The sequence below is a fragment of the Phoca vitulina genome, unplaced genomic scaffold (assembly GCF_004348235.1).
Source record: "Phoca vitulina isolate PV1807 unplaced genomic scaffold, GSC_HSeal_1.0 scaffold5, whole genome shotgun sequence".
NCBI lineage: Eukaryota > Metazoa > Chordata > Mammalia > Carnivora > Phocidae > Phoca > Phoca vitulina.
Genome location: NW_022589708.1, coordinates 16,093,448 through 16,111,745, shown reverse-complemented (window position 1 = coordinate 16,111,745; position 18,298 = coordinate 16,093,448). Strand labels below are relative to the sequence as shown.

General features: G+C 36.8%; 1 protein-coding gene across 4 annotated transcripts in view; it reads left to right on the top strand.

The window, feature by feature from the left end:
• The window catches only part of GPC6 (glypican 6), a 1,069,657-nt gene that overhangs the window by 710,709 nt on the left and 340,650 nt on the right, over positions 1–18,298 (top strand). For all 4 annotated transcript variants that reach the window (XM_032402768.1, XM_032402769.1, XM_032402767.1 and 1 more), the window contains exon 4: positions 9,579–9,744. In XM_032402768.1, the coding sequence (XP_032258659.1) occupies positions 9,579–9,744 (166 nt within the window). The remainder of the gene's footprint in view (positions 1–9,578; positions 9,745–18,298) is intronic.

The window sequence follows — 18,298 nt, the reverse complement described above, 5'->3', positions numbered from 1 at the left end:
TTCTTCTTCTTCTTCTTCTTCTTCTTCTTCTTCTTCTTCTTCTTCTTTCTTCCTCTTCCTCTTCCTCTCCTCCTTCTCCTTCACCTTCTTCATCTTCTCCTCCTCCTCATTACTATTTGGAAGTGTAGAGTCACCATTGGCTTCTTTTGGAGGATCTCTTCCTAACCAGTTTCCCCCCATGTCCACAGAAATTTCCAAATTTAATACTCTCTTCTTTGCTAATGACAGTCCATGGCTCAATTGTCAGCCAACGTATTAGAGCATAGCCAAACTAGTGTTCTAGATTTGCCCCGAAACTTTTCTTCCTCCTTAGGACTTTTTCTGAAAAGGTCCATGTTGGTACTTTGCAGGATGAAGTAATGAATGGGAATTTTCCATGGAAATACTCTGGTGCTTTGAGCCACAGGGATTCTCATGTAGGGTTCATCAGGAACTAGAATAACTAATGTGAATCTCTGTGTGTGCTCACAACGACATTATCCATAAACTAGATGACATCAGTGCTACCAGCAGGAAGGCATATCACTATTCATGGGGAACTGTTGAGTGAGAGATAGATAAGATTAACACAAATTTCATATCCATGTGTTTTGCATCAAAAATTACCAAAACACAATATGGTGTTTGTCTATTTTCCTGTATCCATCAGACATATTTTAATATTATTCCCCTCCCACCATATGCCAGCTCTTTGCACTAGGAGTTTAAAGTTATCATGTTCATTAGAGAATGAGTGATTTGGTTTTACACTCTTGAAAATGCCACATCCCCCTACTTTCAGGGCAGATTGTGTGTATTCCAGAGCAGAAACATTACAAATATGTTAGTTCCACTGTACAGAGGCTTGGAATTCATAGCTTTTACCAAAATGGATTCTCACATCAATGACTCATATTTAAAGTCACTGCTAAAATGTTTCTTCCAAATGAAGTAATATTTAAACTATAATTTCTAACTGAGGAAGGCAGCTATTCCCTGATGAGACATTTAGGGATCTTATTTTACATTCTGCATTCCCATTTGAAGATTTACATTTGGGTAAAGTTTAGAATGTCAAGCAGACTGCACAAATAAAAGGCAATATCGCCAAGAACTCATGATGATAGAGCAAGGTAAAATTAAAATGATACTGTGTTTTATTGGGTAAACACATCAGAAAGCCCTCTGAAATATGTATTTAACTAGTAGGAAGAGCTGTTTTATTCTAATGGATGAAAAATATCCAGTCTCTGTGTGTGTGTGTGTGTGTGTGTGTATGTGTGTGTGTGTGTGTGTGTGTGTGTTTGTAATTTATTTAAATGCTATTTGGAACTATTCCAAAATGAATAATAACATTCATTTACTAACTTCTGTGGCAGTTTTATTTATGTTTTGAAGAATAAAATTAAATATAGGAACTGGATCTAGGTAACACTGAATTTGTGACATAATCTGACAAGCACTAATGGGGCTGCCAAGAACTGACATAGACCTTAACTCACCTTACTTCCCATGTCCTGATTTTAAGTGTACACAGCATCGATGTTACTTAGACTTGGCTTTGAAAGTTCTGCAGCTCCGGCTATTAGGTATGCAAATTAGGTCTGTTCCTTTTCTCCCAGACCCAACAAGCTCAATCATTTTATGGTTTGCAAATGCTTCATAAGCCTCATGCTTTTTCTAGGGGGGTTTCTAGCTAATAAGTAAATTACATTTTTAAAAATAGGCTGAATTTTTATCATGATGGCACTACAAACATTTGTCATCCATATAGGGAGTATTTTTCCTTCAGGCTCTGATTTGCAATTCATGATTGCTTCCTGTCTTATCCTTGTTCACTCTCGATGGCATGAGACAGAAGATAGTTTTAGAGCATATACATTTTAATCAACATTCAAACTGAATTAGATGACCTAAAGGTTTTCTCTTTGTGTACACGGTAATTCATTCCACCAAACCACCATTGAGTAACAGTTGAAATAATAGGTGACTTTCTCAAAAGAAAGTGTTAAAATATCATTAAAGTCATGCACATCAAACTAATTTTGGTATAATGTAATTTGAGCTTAACATTATTTAAACAATTTTTATATAACCACATGCCTAAATAAAGCCCTGGTTAGGTGACAAAGACAGTAATTCCTCCGTACAACTTACAAATATGGTAGTAGGAAATTATTTGTTAAAGGCACTTCTCTCTCTGTCTCAAACAGCTTTACTGAGATAGAATTTATATACCATAAAGTTCACTGGTAAATATAAATGGTATTTAAAGTGCAAATGTCAATGGTATTTAGTATACTTACAGTATTGGGCAATGATTAATGTTTCTGTAATTGTAGAACATTTTCAACACACAAAAAGAAAACTTGTACCTATCAGCCCCAACTTATGTTTCTTCCACTCTCTTACCCCAGCCCCTGACAACCATGGATGTGTCTATTCTGGACATTTTGTATATGCATGGAATCACACAATACATGGTCTTCTGTGACTGGTTTAACGTTCTTTCAAAGTTCATCAATGATGCAGCATCTCAGAATTTCATTCCTTTTAATTGCTGAATAATATTTCACTGAATGGATATACCACATTTTGTTTATCCATTCATCAATTGATGGAAATTTGGATTGATTCCAGGTTTTGGCTATGATGCTTTTATAAGCATTATACAAATTTTTGTATGGTGTATATTTTCATTTCTCTTGGGTACATAACTAGGAGTAGAATTGCTGAATCATATGGTAGTTTTGTTTCCACAGTGGCTGCCATTGTACATTCCCATCAGCTGTGTATGAGAGTTCCAATTTCTCCACATCCACATCAATGTTCTTTATTATCTCTCTCTTTTATTGTAGCCATCCTAGCGGTGTGAGTGATATCTCAATTTGATTTTCATTCTCTAGTGACCAACAATGTTGAGCATCTTTTCATGAGCTGCTTAGCCATTTTATATCTTCTTTGGAGAAATGTCTATTTAAGTCCTTTGCCTATTTTATAATTGGGTTGCTTGTCTTTTTTTGCTGAGCTTTAGGAATTCTGTATATATTCGAAATATAAGACCCTTATCAGATATATAATTTACAGACATTTTCTTCCATTTGTTAGGTTGCCGTTTCACTTTCTTGGTAATGTCCTTTGATGCACAAAAGCTATTAATTTTGATGAAGCCCAATTGATTTTTTTTTTCTTTTGGAGTCATATCTAAGAATCCATTGCCAAATCCATGGTCATTAAGATTTACCCTATATAGTTTTTTTCCAAGAGTTTTATTGATTTTGCTCATATTTAGGTTATTTATCCATTTTGAGAAATTTTGGTGCATGGTCTGAGGTCAGGTCCAACTTCACTATTTTTCATGAGGATATCCAGTTGTTCCAATATGATTTGTTGAAGACACTATTCTTACCCCATTAAATAATCTTCACACCCTTGTAAAAATCAATTGGCCATAAATGTGTATGTTTATTTCTGATCTTTCAACTCTATTTTACTGATTTAAATGTCTATCCTTATTCCAGTACCACAGCATTGATGATGATGGTGGTGATGATGATGATGGTGCTGGTGATGATGATGATGATGATGATGATGATAACTGTGAGAAAACACATATCTTCCTTCTTAACAAATTGTTAAATATTCCATACATATTGCTAACTATATGCACATAGTTGTACAGAAGATCTCTAGAACTTTTTCATCTTGCATGACTGAAACTCTATATCCATTGAATAGAAATTCCCCATTTCCCTCTCCCTCACAGCCCCAGCAAACACCATTTTGCTTTCTGCTGCTATGAGTTTGACTACTTTAGGTACCCCATATAAGTAGAATCATGCAGTATTTGTCCTTCTGTGACTGGCTTATTTCACTTAGTATAATGTTCTCAAGGTTTATCCATGTTGTTGCATATTGCAGGATTTCCTTCTTTTTTAAGGATGAATAATATTCCATTGTATGTACATACCTCATTTTCTTTAGCCGCTCATCAGTCAATGAACATTAGAAATAACCTCTTGGTTATTGTGATAATGCTGCAATGAACATGGGAGTACAAATATCTCTTCCAGAACCTGTTTCCAGCTTTTTTTGAAGAAATACCTAGAAGTGAGATTGAGGGACAGTACCACTGAGTTTTGATTACTTTAGCTTTACAGCAAGCTGTAGTACATTTTGAAATCAGGAAATGGGATTGCTCCAAATTTGTTATTTTTCAAAATCGTTTTGACTATTTGGGTCCCTTGCAATTCCATATGAATTTGAGGATTGTCTTTTACATTTCCTCAAGGAAAAACTGTTAGAATTTTGATAAGGTTTGCAATGAATCTATAAATTACTTTGAGTAGTACTGCTATCTTAACAATATTAAGTCTTCCAATACACAAATGCAGGATATCTTTCCATTGATTTAGGTCTTCTTTAATTTCTTTCAACAATGCTTAATAGTTTTCAGTGTAAAATTCTATCACCTTTTTGGTTAAATTTTATTCCTAAGTATTTTATTCTTTTAGATACTGTTGTAAATGAAATTGGTATCTTAATTTCCTTTTTTAGTTTGTTTATTGCTAGTGTTAGAAACTCATTGGATGTTAGAAACTGGAGAATGGCATGGACTCTTGCTTAAAAACACATTTTTAATTTATTCTGGTTAAATAGTTTACTTTCATTAACTTGTTTGTCTTTTGGGAGAAGTCAAATAGGTTTATTTGATTATTTCGGCTGTCTGATTTCCATAGAAACAAGCATTCACTAGGTATATACTCATTGTGTATAAATATAGATTTATAACTTTCACATGTTTTCTTGTTTTCTAAAAATATTTTAAGTGACAGAGTTATTTTACATTGGCTACTACTAGAAATTACTAACATGAGCATCAATGCATGAATGTTGGTCCAGTTACAAAAAAGTCTTACGTATATTAAAGACCTGAAATGAATTGCTACTGTATGAGTAAGGGTGTGCCATGCCACAAATCACATTTAGAAAATGTAAGAATTACTTGCTATAACATCCTGATACAGGTGAGGAGCCAGGTAGATAAGTCTTAGTCCTCTCTCCCCATACTGCTTTACTAAGGGTTCTTTTTGTATTTCTTGTCATGTTTCAATGTATCTTGCTTTAACCTTTTAGAAAAGAAATACAAACAACAACAGAAAAGCACAAGGTTGCAAACTAAGAACTCAATATTTTTATGTTATTTTTCTGTTATTTTACAAGAAAACTTAGTTATAAATTATATGATTACTAAAACTTGTCAATTATAATACCAACTGTACAATGATTATTAATGTCATTATATACAAACAGCTTCAAAAGAAGTTAACAGAAAGACTAACTACCCAAGATGCAAGGAATTGACCCATCAATTGCACTCTTGAGCATTTATCCCAGAGAAACAGAAACTTACATTCTTGCGAACACCCGTGCATGAATGCTCATAGAAACTTTATTTCTAATAGCCAACTACTGGAACAACCCAGATATCGTCAGTGAATGAAGAGTTGTACAAATCCTGTTATAGCCAAACAAAGGAATATAACTCAGCAATAAAAAGGAATGAGGTATTAATAATTAATTAATAATGAGGAACAACTTGGATGGACCTCAAAGGCATTATGCTCAGTTTAAAAAAAAAAAAAAAGTAAAGCTCAAAAGGTCAAAAGGTGACAGCTATGCGATTCCATTCATATAACATTTTTGAAATGATATAATTATAGAGATGGAAAATAGATTATTGCCAGGTGACAGGAACCAGGGTAGCACAGGAGGTAGCACAAAGGAGTTCTTTTGTGGTGATGAAAGGTTCTCTATGTTGGTCCTGGTATTATGACACAAGTCTGTATGTGGAACAAAATTGTACAGATGTGTACACACACAAATGAATGCAGGTTGAAAAAATCATGAAAACTGAATAAGGGCTATAGACTAGTTCATGGCAACATACCAAGGTCAGTTTCCTTGTTTTGATACTGTACCATGGCTATTTTTTTAAAAGATCTATTTATTTATTTTAGAGAGAGAGCAATAGCAGGGGGAGGGGCAGAGAGATAGAAAGAGACAGAGAGAATCTTAAATAGAGACCACAGTGAGTGTGGAGCCTGACGCAGGTCTCGATCCCACGACCCTGAGATCACAGACCTGAGCCAAAATCCAGAGTCAGATGCTTAACCAGCTGAGCCACCCAGGTGCCCCATACCACAGCTGTTTGAAATGTCACCATCAAGTGACATTGGTGAGTGAAGGGTACCCAGGACTCTACTATTTTTGCAGCATCTCATGCGTCTATATTGATTTCAAAATAAAAAGATTTTTTTAAATCACTATAGCACAATTATAAAACACTATTAAATATTTAAAAATGGAAATATCCCTCACACAACTGGCATTTAAAGCAACCTTCTTTTCAGAGGCTTACTTCTAAGTCTTCAGTTTGAAGTGATGATTTTTTTTATTTTAATTCACACATGCAGTTATGTCAATTCAACAAATATGGGTCTGTGAACATGAAAGCTTAAACTTTGATCCTCCACACTCCATTTTCTTCTTCTTCAAATGCCCTTTATTTGTCCAGGAGGGATGTCATTTCCAAAGGTACTGAGAGAGCCACATTTAACTTGAACAACATTGTTCTTTTGGGTTATTAAGGATGTTCAATTTTCTCTGTTGGTTGCTACCCTGATTTGGAGACTCTTCTAAAATGTCAGACTGAGAAAACTGTACTGGTTCCAACACAATTTAAAACAAAACAAAACAAAAAGGCCTTGGAATTAATGCAATCAATAATTACCTTTGAAAACAAACTTAAAAGGTAACAGTTGAATGCTAAGATGTATAAATCTATCTGTCTTTCTTTCTTTGAATATCAATGTGGCCAAGAAATTGAGAAACACAATAGAGAGTTCAATTCAAAAGCACTTATTGACTACCTCAATCATAATCACAATGCCTTTTAAGGATCTGCATGTTTTGCGGAGCAGTGCAGGTTATAATGATGACAGAGTCCACACTGCCTAAGAGATCCCTAGTATTGACAAATACTCCCGATTTATGCTGGCATACTGAGGGAGAAGAAGCAAAGCACTGGTCATACCAATAGCCAGAAAACCAAAAATCCAACAGAGTTAAAGGAAGAAATTGCTTAGCCAGCTCGGCTGAAAATAGGGTTGGTCTCTGGAGAAAGGCATCAGGGTCAGGACAAAAGTCACAAATCTACGGAAAACAAAATCCTACAGACACAAATTTGTAGGAATGCCACCATATCAAATAAGTAAAACGCACAAGAATTTGAAATTCCACATAAATCCTGTATGGAGAATACAGATTTTTTTTCCTCTATTTTCCGTGAATGACTTGGGATACAAGTGGATAAAAGAAAGTTTTAAGATACTATTGCTCTGGTGTGGATAAAATTTGGCATTTTCACAAAATAGCTTATCCGGAGGAGATGATACCGTGACACAAATGTGTGCTCAAGTTAAAAGCCACCAGATTCCTCAATTTTGTTCTTATGTTTTTTGTTTTGTTTTGTTCTGTTGTTGGAAAATAAGTTGTAAAATTAATGGATACTAAACCATTCTCTAAATACCTTTGTAAAGTAAGGCCAATTATATTTTACTACACTTTTTGATTTGGAGTACTTAATATGCTAACTTTCTATTGTTGATCATGTTAATTCTATCTTATTAAAGCCAACATTAAACTACAAGGAAAAGTAAAAATCAAAAGGATATTACTTTGAATGCATAAAAAGTAAGGTGATTAATGGATAGATTGAAGGATGGGCAGATATATGAAAAAGCAAGTATAGGAAAATGTTAAATGATAATCTAGGAGTGAGGCTATGGGTATATATTATAACAGTCTTTCAACTTTTCTGTATGTTTGAAAACTTCTTACAATTTTGGAAATAAAATCAAAAGAACAACCAGAATTTTCAGTGCCTAAATAAATAAATAAATAGCCTTGTTTTCTGAAACAATGTATTAAGGGCTTAGTCAGTGTACATCATTAAAGTAAGAGAATGTTACAAAAAACAAAGCCTTGCATTAAAAACCTCAAAGGTGTTGAAAGACAATTACCATACAATTTCACTCATAAGGGGAATCTAAAAAAACAAGTGAATAAGCAAACAAAAAGCAAAATCAGACCTCTAAATAGAACAAACTGATGGTTGCCAGAAGGAAAGGAGTGATGGACAAAGTGGGTGAAGGGGAATGGGAGATATAGGCTTCCAGTTATCGAATGAATAAGCTACAGAGATGGAAGGTACAGCATAGGGAATATAGTCAGTAGTATTGTAATAGTGTTGTATGGGGACAGATGGTAGCTACATTAGTGGTGACTGCAGCATAAGGTGTAGAGAAGTTGAATCACTATGTTGAAACTAATGTAAATTGTGTATCAACTATACTCAAGTTAAAAAGCTAAAAACAAATTCACATGTGGGTTCTAGGTAAAGAATAAAATGACAGAGATTGGCTCTAGTAGTGGAAAGTACCTATTTATGCAGAACTACCTTTCATCATCTCACCTTTACATTGATGTTATGCTTCATCAGTATCGACATGTTCTTGACATGGAAATGCTCCCTGCGTGCCCAGGTCGGTCTGATAAGACTGTGACTCTCCGACACATCCAAATGATACAAGTTAGGCTTGTTCTCAGATCTGGAACACAAGAACAGCAACATATGGTTACTTGACTAAGACACCAAAATTACATGGCACTAACCAGATAAATACAATAGTAATTTTGTGTCTAGTCATAAAAAGAACTTTCTGTATTTTCTTCCATTGTTGGTCCATGCTGTTTTAAATACTCTTTCCTCTTGAAGTCAAATTAGAATTTTCAATGAGTCCAAAAAAGATTTTATTGGCTTAGAATTGATTAACTTAGAAGCACCTCAGCTTTTCTTATTCAAGGCAAATGCCACTTCATTGTCGGTTGATTAGTAGCTCCTGTGAAGTACTACAAGGATTTCTCCTTACATTCAACCCTGGGTCCATTTTCCACAAAGTTCCCAGACCTGCAAAGCTTCAAATGCCTGAAGACATTCTCTCGGCAGTTCCCATTGCTTGTAAGCAGGCCTGGGTCTTAGAAATGCCAGACAAGTTGATATTGATCCTTTTTAATAAGTTACGTACAAAGGAAGTAGATCTGCCAGCCTCGTTTAGAAACAGGGTCAAATAACCAGTTGGAAAACTTTCGAAAGGTGTCACATCAAACTTTAATCATGCCTACATTTTTATGAAGCTTTTAACTTTGCAAATTGCTTTCACGTGCATTATCTCATTTCACGTGCTACGGCACTGCAACAGCGTCCAGGTTTTAGGGCTGGGTTACAATGACACAGATATCAACATGTGGACGGGGACATCTCACGAAAATTGATTATTGCCATGTCGACCTGCCTGGCATGGAGATCGAGTATGACAAAGGGTTAAGATCCTAATAGCTGCTTTGCTCCGCGGCTGCTGGCGTTTCTCAGAGCCATTTCTCCTTTTTCTTTTTCAAGGAGAAAATGGGTTACATCTTTTGTCTCCCTCCCGCCCTTCTTATTTCTGATTTTCTTTTTCTTCTCAATCGATCGGCAGGTCAGCCCGACCCCGGGGTGCATCCGAGCCCTCATGAAGATGCTGTACTGCCCGTACTGCCGAGGTCTTCCCACCGTGAGACCTTGCAAGAACTACTGCCTCAACGTCATGAAGGGCTGCCTGGCCAACCAGGCTGATCTGGACACCGAATGGAATCTGTTCATAGGTAAGGGGCGTCGCCACGGAGCCGTGACGTCATTGCGGTGACGTAGATCTCCAACGGAGCTGTGGGCCGGGTGGGCGGCTCCGACGTCGTGATGACGTACGGAGCCCGCGAGGATTACATGCAGCACCGGGAAACAGCTTTTAGCAAAGTGTTAACATCATTTTGCATTTTTTTCTTCTTTTTCTAAATCTAAAATAATAACAATAAGAAGAAGAAATCCTGGTATGTTGTGAAGGACGGTCCTGTACTGAATTCGCTGATCTCTCTGACAAAGTGAAAAGTACTCTTGTTGACTTTCTGGGAGCTCCTGTGGAAAGGGACAAGTTAGGGGAAGAAAACAAAGATCTCATTAAAAATAAATCCACAGCACTGGCTCTTATTTGTATTACCTCAACGTAGTCACAGATATTAGTAAACCACCCCTTCCTTAAACGTCCATGATGAAACTAGCTCAATATTTTTGCTAAAATATGCAAAATTTCTTCCTCATTCTGTGGAGAAGAATGCTTCCGGCGCCCTAGCGCCGAACAGCCTTGCTGTCTTTGGAAGGTAGGAGGAGAGAGGGTGGGGAAGATGCAGCGAAGGTCTGGGGAGTCAAGGCTCTCATCTTGAGTTGCAGAAATCGCTCAGGGAGTCGCACTACCAAAAGATATTTCCCAAATTGCTATCCAAGGATAAAAGGACACATTTTACAGGCAGGCTGCTCCCAGGAAAATACACAGGCCTTGAAAGAGTGTGTGTTCTCCCCCTCTGTCAAATGGCCTTCAAATAAAAGTACTTTCAATTGCATTTACTGCTATTGCGTGGTGACAGGCAGAGTGGCGCGGAGGCTTCCGTCAGCCGCATCATTTATGCAAACCTCCAAACCAGAAGGCACGCCTAACGCCTTCTGACATCTAAGATTCCCGTGGGAGGGGAAAAAAGATCTAGGATGTGTTGGAACGGAGCGAAACCTAAGCCCCTTGGACAAAGATGTGCTTAGGTTACAAGCCTTCGGCTTTGCCTCTGTCACCCACCAGCTAACATGCTATTATGCTTAGGAACGCCAAAGAAAATGGTTTTGAAGTTTTAAAAAAAGATTTGAGAGTGGGTAGATTCAAATGGAACTCATCGAACAAAACCCCAGAAATCATTTCAGAGAGAATGAATTGAAATGTTGTTCTCTCTCCCTGTAGTGGGAGTATAAAATCTGTTTGCATGATCTTGGGTTACTTTATTTGAAAAATGAGGAAGTGTTTTAAAAAGTTAATCATTAAGGTACCCTTCTAACTCAAACATGATATGATTCTTTGTTAAGATTTTGGACGGGAGTATGAATTAAAAGAAAAAATAAGAATAACTTGATCTTCTAGAACATATATTTAGATTAATTTTGGCAAAGACACTCTATCCAAATAATGCTAATCAAAAAGTACTCTCATCAAGAAACCTAAAAATATTTGCATATTTTAAAACCAGATTAAACCTCATAGCATTCCACTTTGAGTCATACAGATTATTCATACTTTTTGGTTGAAACTACCCGAATTTATAGCACAGTTAAATTGTCTTTGCTCAGCCTGCACCTTATTGATGAAAGCGGGCGTGTGGATTTTGTTACTTAGAGCAGGACATGATTAAGAATGAGATTATAGGCTTTTAACTTATAAGAGCAATGGTGACTACCTTATTGGCTTTTTCTCCTCAGTGCTGGTTGTCTATTTTAACATAAAACAAATCTTTATACTTTCTATCAATTGGGTTTCCTGGTTGCCAATTAGATGTGAAGTTGAATGTCTGGAAAACCATTTGATTTAAAAACTAAAATTTGAACCCACCGTGTGTTGGATGTACTTTAATGAAAAGGGAACGTGGTGGTTAGCCCTCCCTTAATATATCTCATACCCTTTCTCATGTTTTTTTATTAGTCTTAGATATCAGTGAGAAAAATCCTACTTCTTTCTTCTGGTTCTGCTATGGCGCTGAGAAATGACCACCAACATAGACTTTTGGAGCAAAATATGTTCTTGCTAATACTTGTCCCGAAGTGAAGTGACATAAATCAGTCAAATGTGCCAACTCTGTTTTCCACACATATGCATTCAAGATGACAGGGCTCCAGGGTTCATGAAGGCAGCAGGGAAGACCAGTGAGCAAATCAGTAACCCAACAGTAATTATATATAAAGCCCTCTCTCTGGTTGGCATCTGCAGCCCATCACTCTTGGGCTTCTCCATCTTTTCATCAACCCCTTTCCCTCCTGTTGCTGAGTCAAATACGCCATCTCTGTCTGCTACATTCATGTCCCAGCTTATACATTTTTATGGTGTTTTTTTTTGATTATGTGCTCATCAAAAATGTTAATAGTGGCATGCAATCAACAGTCAATAAAAGCAAGAATCGAACTGGTGGCACATTCTCATGATCTTTACTATGCCACAAATTAATTGCAAATGAGTTGTAATTATTTTGAATTCAGTTGTTGTTGGGTTTGTCAAAAGAAAGGCAACTCATGGACAAAATGAAATGTTTTAAGTGTCCAGCTAAACACCCCAATGGCATTCCATTCTCTTCTGAAGCTCTATAGTTTGTCAATTTTCATTTCTTTGTAATCCTAGAAAACAATCAGGAGTCTACTCGGGATGCATTTCCATAGTTTTCCTTGAGGACGTTTAATTCTGTGCCCTGCACAGAGTGGGTGTTCAAAAAATTTTTATCAACTAACTGTTGTAGGAAAAAGAATTTTAGATAAAGAGCTTTTTTGGTTTTTTTGAAAAATTACTGACAACTTTGAAGAAGTTGCTGCTAGACCCATTTTAGAGAACACAAAAGTCTCAGTTGATTTCTGCCAGAACTGTCAGCTGCTTTCTAGAAGCATGTGGGATTCCCCAGGACTGAGCCCAGCCCAGCCTCAACTTGGGGCACCCAAGCGGCTGGGCATGCTAGGCCACACCCCTGAGCTAGGTAGGACCCTGGGGACACAAGAGTGGGGATGCAGTCTGCTCTCACTACCAGGCACAATGCAGTAAGAGAACAATGTAGTTTGAGGCATTGACAGGCACTGCTTGGGCGCCTACCCCAGGTGTTGCTGTCAATTTACACTCAGCTGATTCCAGCCTAGACTTTGAATGTTGCCTGAATGCAAAAGCATTTTCTCAGAAAATGTTTATGTAAATTAAAATTTCCTAAAGGGAAACAATTTGTGGGCAGAATTTGTTTTCAGTAACATCCTGCGGTTCTTTTGAGTGTTTGTCATTGATACCAACACTCCACAGATAAGAGCTGTTCTGTTTGACAAGGGGCCATGGTGCAGATTACTCCTAGCTCAGGAGCTCAAAAGTTAAGGCTGAAATTACATTTGTGTAGCTGCAATAAATCTTGCATCTACTTTAAAATCTAGGATGTATGGGACAGCCTCCTCCAAACATCTGGTACCTTCTAAGACTTTATAGACTGTGAGAACCAGAGAGGGGAAAAAAAGGATGTGGAGAGGGAAATGCTGATGAGACCAAAGGCAGGAATTCTGTTTGTTCTGTAATATTTTTTTTCACTAAAATATTAGAGGGTGTTTACTAATGCAAGTGTAAGACTAGCATCGCTATCGTTCCATAAAACTGAGACCTGAAGATGTTTGTGTCCCGACATTGCAGCCTAATATTTTAGGCTATCCCAGTTGGTAAGACTCTAATAATCCTAACCTATTAATTGGCAACTCACTAGGGTAAAAAAAAATTTCCCCTAGGGTAAAAAATATATGTGTCTAGCTTCTTACTCAATTGAGTACGTTTTTTTACCCTAGGGGAACTTAATGCAGTTAAATGAGTTATAATCAACTGTGATTTATCCCTATTTTAGGAAAATAGAAGCACAGGATGCTAAGCATCTACTGAGCAGGGTGACTTAATCTAGACTAGGGTGTCAGGGAAGCCCTACGTTGGTAGATCTAGAAGAGTAAACAAGACTGTACTAAATTAGCATGGTCAGACATAATTGACGCTGGGTAGCTATAACATATAGAATTGCTGCGATACTGTAGAGGCCCAAATATTCATGAGAGCATCAAACATGAGGTCCCGGTGGGCACTACACCTGCGCCTGGCCAAGAGCCCCTGCTCTGGGTATCATCCATTCATCTCCTGAGATTCATGAAGACAACACGTGTTTACCAAGTGCCTGGCGCCGACCCTGTTCTGGTTTCAGCACGAGGGAGAGCGGATGAGGGCCTGCCTGCTGAGAAGAGAGCTCCCTGTATGTTCTCTGTTGAAGTCAATGAACAGCTAGACAGAGAAATGGAAGGGAATGTCGTAAGAGGCTGCTCCATTTTACTTTGTAGGTCTACTCTTTTAATGGAAGTATGACTAATTCAGTAATTTGAAAAACACATATCCCTGTTGTTAATGGACTCACGAGTGCAGGGATGGCAGAAACAAATCAGATAATGAACCTGGTTCCTTCATGGTGATAGCTGCTATCAAGGTGTAAATTAGAGCCAGCCGCCAGCAAGCTGTGGTAGGTCAGTCAGATGACTAGTATCGTGTAATAAATGGCCACTTTGGGGCACAAATGACTTTCTCAGGACCTGAAAGAGTTGTTTGTCCTCAAGGTACTTAGTATATTCACATCTTTGTGTTTGCGCGTGTTGCTAGATAAACATTTAGTGTTCCTAGTAAATAAACTTGAGTTCTCTTTTTCTAAACTACACAGGACTGTGTGATGTTGCATTTCAGCAGGATATAAAATAAACACAAAAAACTATTTCAAACATTTGTATAAGATGCTCATCTTTCAAAGACTCTCTTAAGCATGAAATTCCATAATATAAATCTGATCAATTTTTTAGTTACAAAGAATTCCATAGTAAATATGATATGACTCCACCTGATAGATCCTGAAATGCCATGTTTTAAAAACCTCTAGACCCAAAACATAGAAAATGATTTCCTTTCAACCAAAGACAAAGAAAAATTTAAGAATTATATTTAGCAGCAAGCTTCAAGGTTTCTTAGTCTCCACCTTGTATAGGACACGAGCCTATTCACTAATACAGTCTAGAAACATAACTCTTAAATTGAGGAACAAAAGCCAAAGCAATTATTTTAGAATCTGATCTCACCGTTAGCTATAGAACTTGCTTTTGCCCTTGTGCATTCCTAAAAGCACCAAGAGAGATTAAAAAAAATAAATAAATAAAACACTTTATTTTCTATCAGTTGAAATCTAACCCCACCCATCTCCCTGCCTTCCTTTTATACTCATTGATTCGGTATTTCTCATTTCTCATGGACATTTATCATATGCTGTGTTCTCTCTGTAATGCTAGCAGAATGCACAAGCAGTACTAACTACTCAGGAAAAAAAAAAAAAGAGAGAGAGAGAGAAAAAGAAAGAAAGAAAGAAAAGAAAGAAAGAAAGAAAGAAAGAAAGAAAGAAAGAAAGAAAGAAAGAAAGAAAAAGAAAGAGAAAGAAAACAGTTAGATGGTACCCAGCAGCCTTTCACATTTGCTATCAATTTTCTGTTTAGAGAATGGTTTACTTCTGAACTCTGCATATGTGAAAAGTATTTTTATGTGGTGCAATCGGGTTAATTCCTTAAGGGTGATATAATGTCAGAGGCTGTTCAGCAAACAGAGAAGCAGGCATTTCCTCACCTCTGAACGCTTACTAATGTTCATCTTGTGGCAACAACTCAAGGGATTCATGGGACTGCAATTTCTGTTCTGCATCAGGAAGATTTTCCCAAGGATCAAAGCAGGCAAAGCACATCAATCTTAAAATTATTTGGTGCAAAAGACAAGTAGTCATTCAAAGGTGCATGCATTTCCTTTGCCCGCAGTGCCAACTCTTATACAAACATCCACTCCAGTTCCCACATATTCAACTCCTATTGAGCTTACAATTACTGATGACTGCAAATATGATATTCTGAACTAGACTTTCAAGTTGGAATCCATGGTGCTATCAATGATCACACCAACCAATTGCCTGTACCAAGGCATACCTATTTTTGCAAGTAGAACATTCCTTAGGCTACAAGATGTTCCATTTCTAATAAGAAGTTCATTGAAATACCTCTTGTGCCTTATTAAGCTCTCCAATTTCTATGAGAAACAGCAACAGAAGGATTTAGTTTACCAGGATAAAGCAGAGCCATATCACAAATGATGAGAATTGCCTTTGTATTGGGGATTTTGCTTCTAATTTACACTTCAATTTCAGTGTTTTCTATAGGTAAATGGCTTAATTTATATCCAAAGGACCTTGTTTTTAATGATGGACATCTGATTTTAATGAATTGTGATCATTTTCACTGTTAGGTCTCAACTTTAAGCTAAAACACAGGATGTCTGGCTTTTGGCATGCTGAGAGAAAATATTTGATGATTCCTTAGAATGGAATTAAATGAATTCCCAAAGGCCCAGAAACCCAAGTAAAATTCAAACACTGTGAACATTAGTCTGATGACTTTCTTAGCAGTTTCAATCCCAGGAAATAAAAGTAGCATGAGGTAGAAGAAATTGTTGTGTTGTAGAAACCAGAAAATAAGGAATATAAATAGAGCTAAATAAGTGGATTGTTAAAGAAAGCATTCAACTATGTGGCTATTCACAAATAGCAAACTTATAACAAGTCCCAGGGCTACCATAACCAAAAAGTCTTTCAGACGGTGACTGATCTAATAGAATAAAGGAAAGGGTTACCTTCTGAGGCATTTAGATCACTGTAAAAGTCCTGATTAGCAGCCAAAGTGAAAGTCTTTATTTTAACCCAAATAATAAATCCTGTGTGATGTTGCAATGCTCTACTAAATGTCTTAATAATAGTAGTGTTGGGTGCCTGGGTGGCTCAGTTGGTTAAGCATCTGCCTTTGGCTCAGGTCATGATCCCAGGGTCTTGGGCTCCAGCCCTCCCCATCAGGCTCCTTGCTCAGAAGGGAGTCTGCTTCTCCCTTTCCCTCTGCCCCTCCCTCCGACCCATGCACTCTCTCTTTCTCTCTCAAATAAAAAATAAAACTCTTTAAAATAAAAAAAATAGTAGTGTTAATGAGGGTACTTAGATTTCTTTTCCTGTAAACATACACTTACCTTTATGTATGTATGTATAATTAAATATACATATGTATCTATCTCTCTACAGATAGATAGATCTTCCAATTGCTCTAAAAGCTCCTTTAATTCATGATTGTCTCAGGAGTAGAACTGCTGATCATGTCTTTATGTTTGAGTCATTTTTGAAATTAGTTTTAATTTTCCTCAGGCTTGTTTCTATAACAATTATAGAGACTTTTAGAATCTTATTATCTTCATCTTGTTGTCTTTGTGGCTTGTTTATTATGAACAACCCTCCAAGGAACCAGGAGTGGAAGCCAGGTTAGAAGAGATGGCGCATGAATTATTCTGATGGTTAAAGGCATGTTTTCATTGGTTACTCTAGAGGGGAAATAGATATAAATGTCCTTGGGAGTAATTTAAACTTTGAGAACCTTCATGATATATGAAAACTTTGAGCTTATAATTCATTTAAAAATATCATGCCTACAGATACTTGGTAAGGTAGCCAGGAGAGAATTTAAATTAAAATAGAACATGAAATATTCCTTGTCCTTCAAATAACAGCTTATATATAAATCCCACATAAAAAAAGATATGCCCTCAATTTTTTTCTTTGCATGGATTTAAATAATTTGCTACACTAAGAATGTTCTTTATTATAACCTCTGAAAAAGTGAAAATTACAAAAAGAAATGAAAACAAGTCATTGAATATATGACATTACACCAAAAAGCGATGCATCTCTATGCATCACATTTTTATTCTTTAAGGTTCGGGATCTTTTAGAAAAATAACACTGATAATTAAATGTCAAAAAAGTCAGTCAGTATTCACTACTAAAATCTCAATGCTTAGGAGATGAACCAAAATAATGAGAGGCCTAAGAATATTGTTGAATGGCCATGAATAAATTAGTGGATGTGAGAGACCTTGGGATGTAACAAGGATCGCTGGAGCTGATGTGGTTTTCAGATTGACTCAATCAGAAACTGACCCTGCCCTATCTCAGCCCTACATCTATCTCTCTGGTAGTTTCCCATGAGCTTGAAGTCTTTCCTCCCAGGGAAGCAGGACCATGTTCCATAAGAGAATTTATTGACTTCAAGAGGAAGAGTACTCTCAAAATCTACAGCCATCAACTGCTGGTGAAGGCTGTTTGGAGCCCTTGATATTATCACTTGTTCATGTGCCTCCAAGGTTTTCCAAATTCAATGTCCTTGATTATTGTTAGATTAATTCCTTGTTTTTAAAATAGTTTAGTGTTCCAAACTACTCAGTATTAAGTGTTCCAAACTCTTCTGTGTTGACATAGTCATAGAAACATATTCCATAGTCCAAAATCTATGGGTAATACCCAACCAGAGGGGAGAACTGAAATTGTCAATAGTCCTAAGAATGTTAGGAATAATTCTACAAATACCAATACTCAGTGCATTTTGAGGGTATGGATCATGCATAGAAGCTGACTTCTAGAAGGTAATTCCATAAAGCGAAATACACATGTTCCTTCATTAATCAGCCTTGTA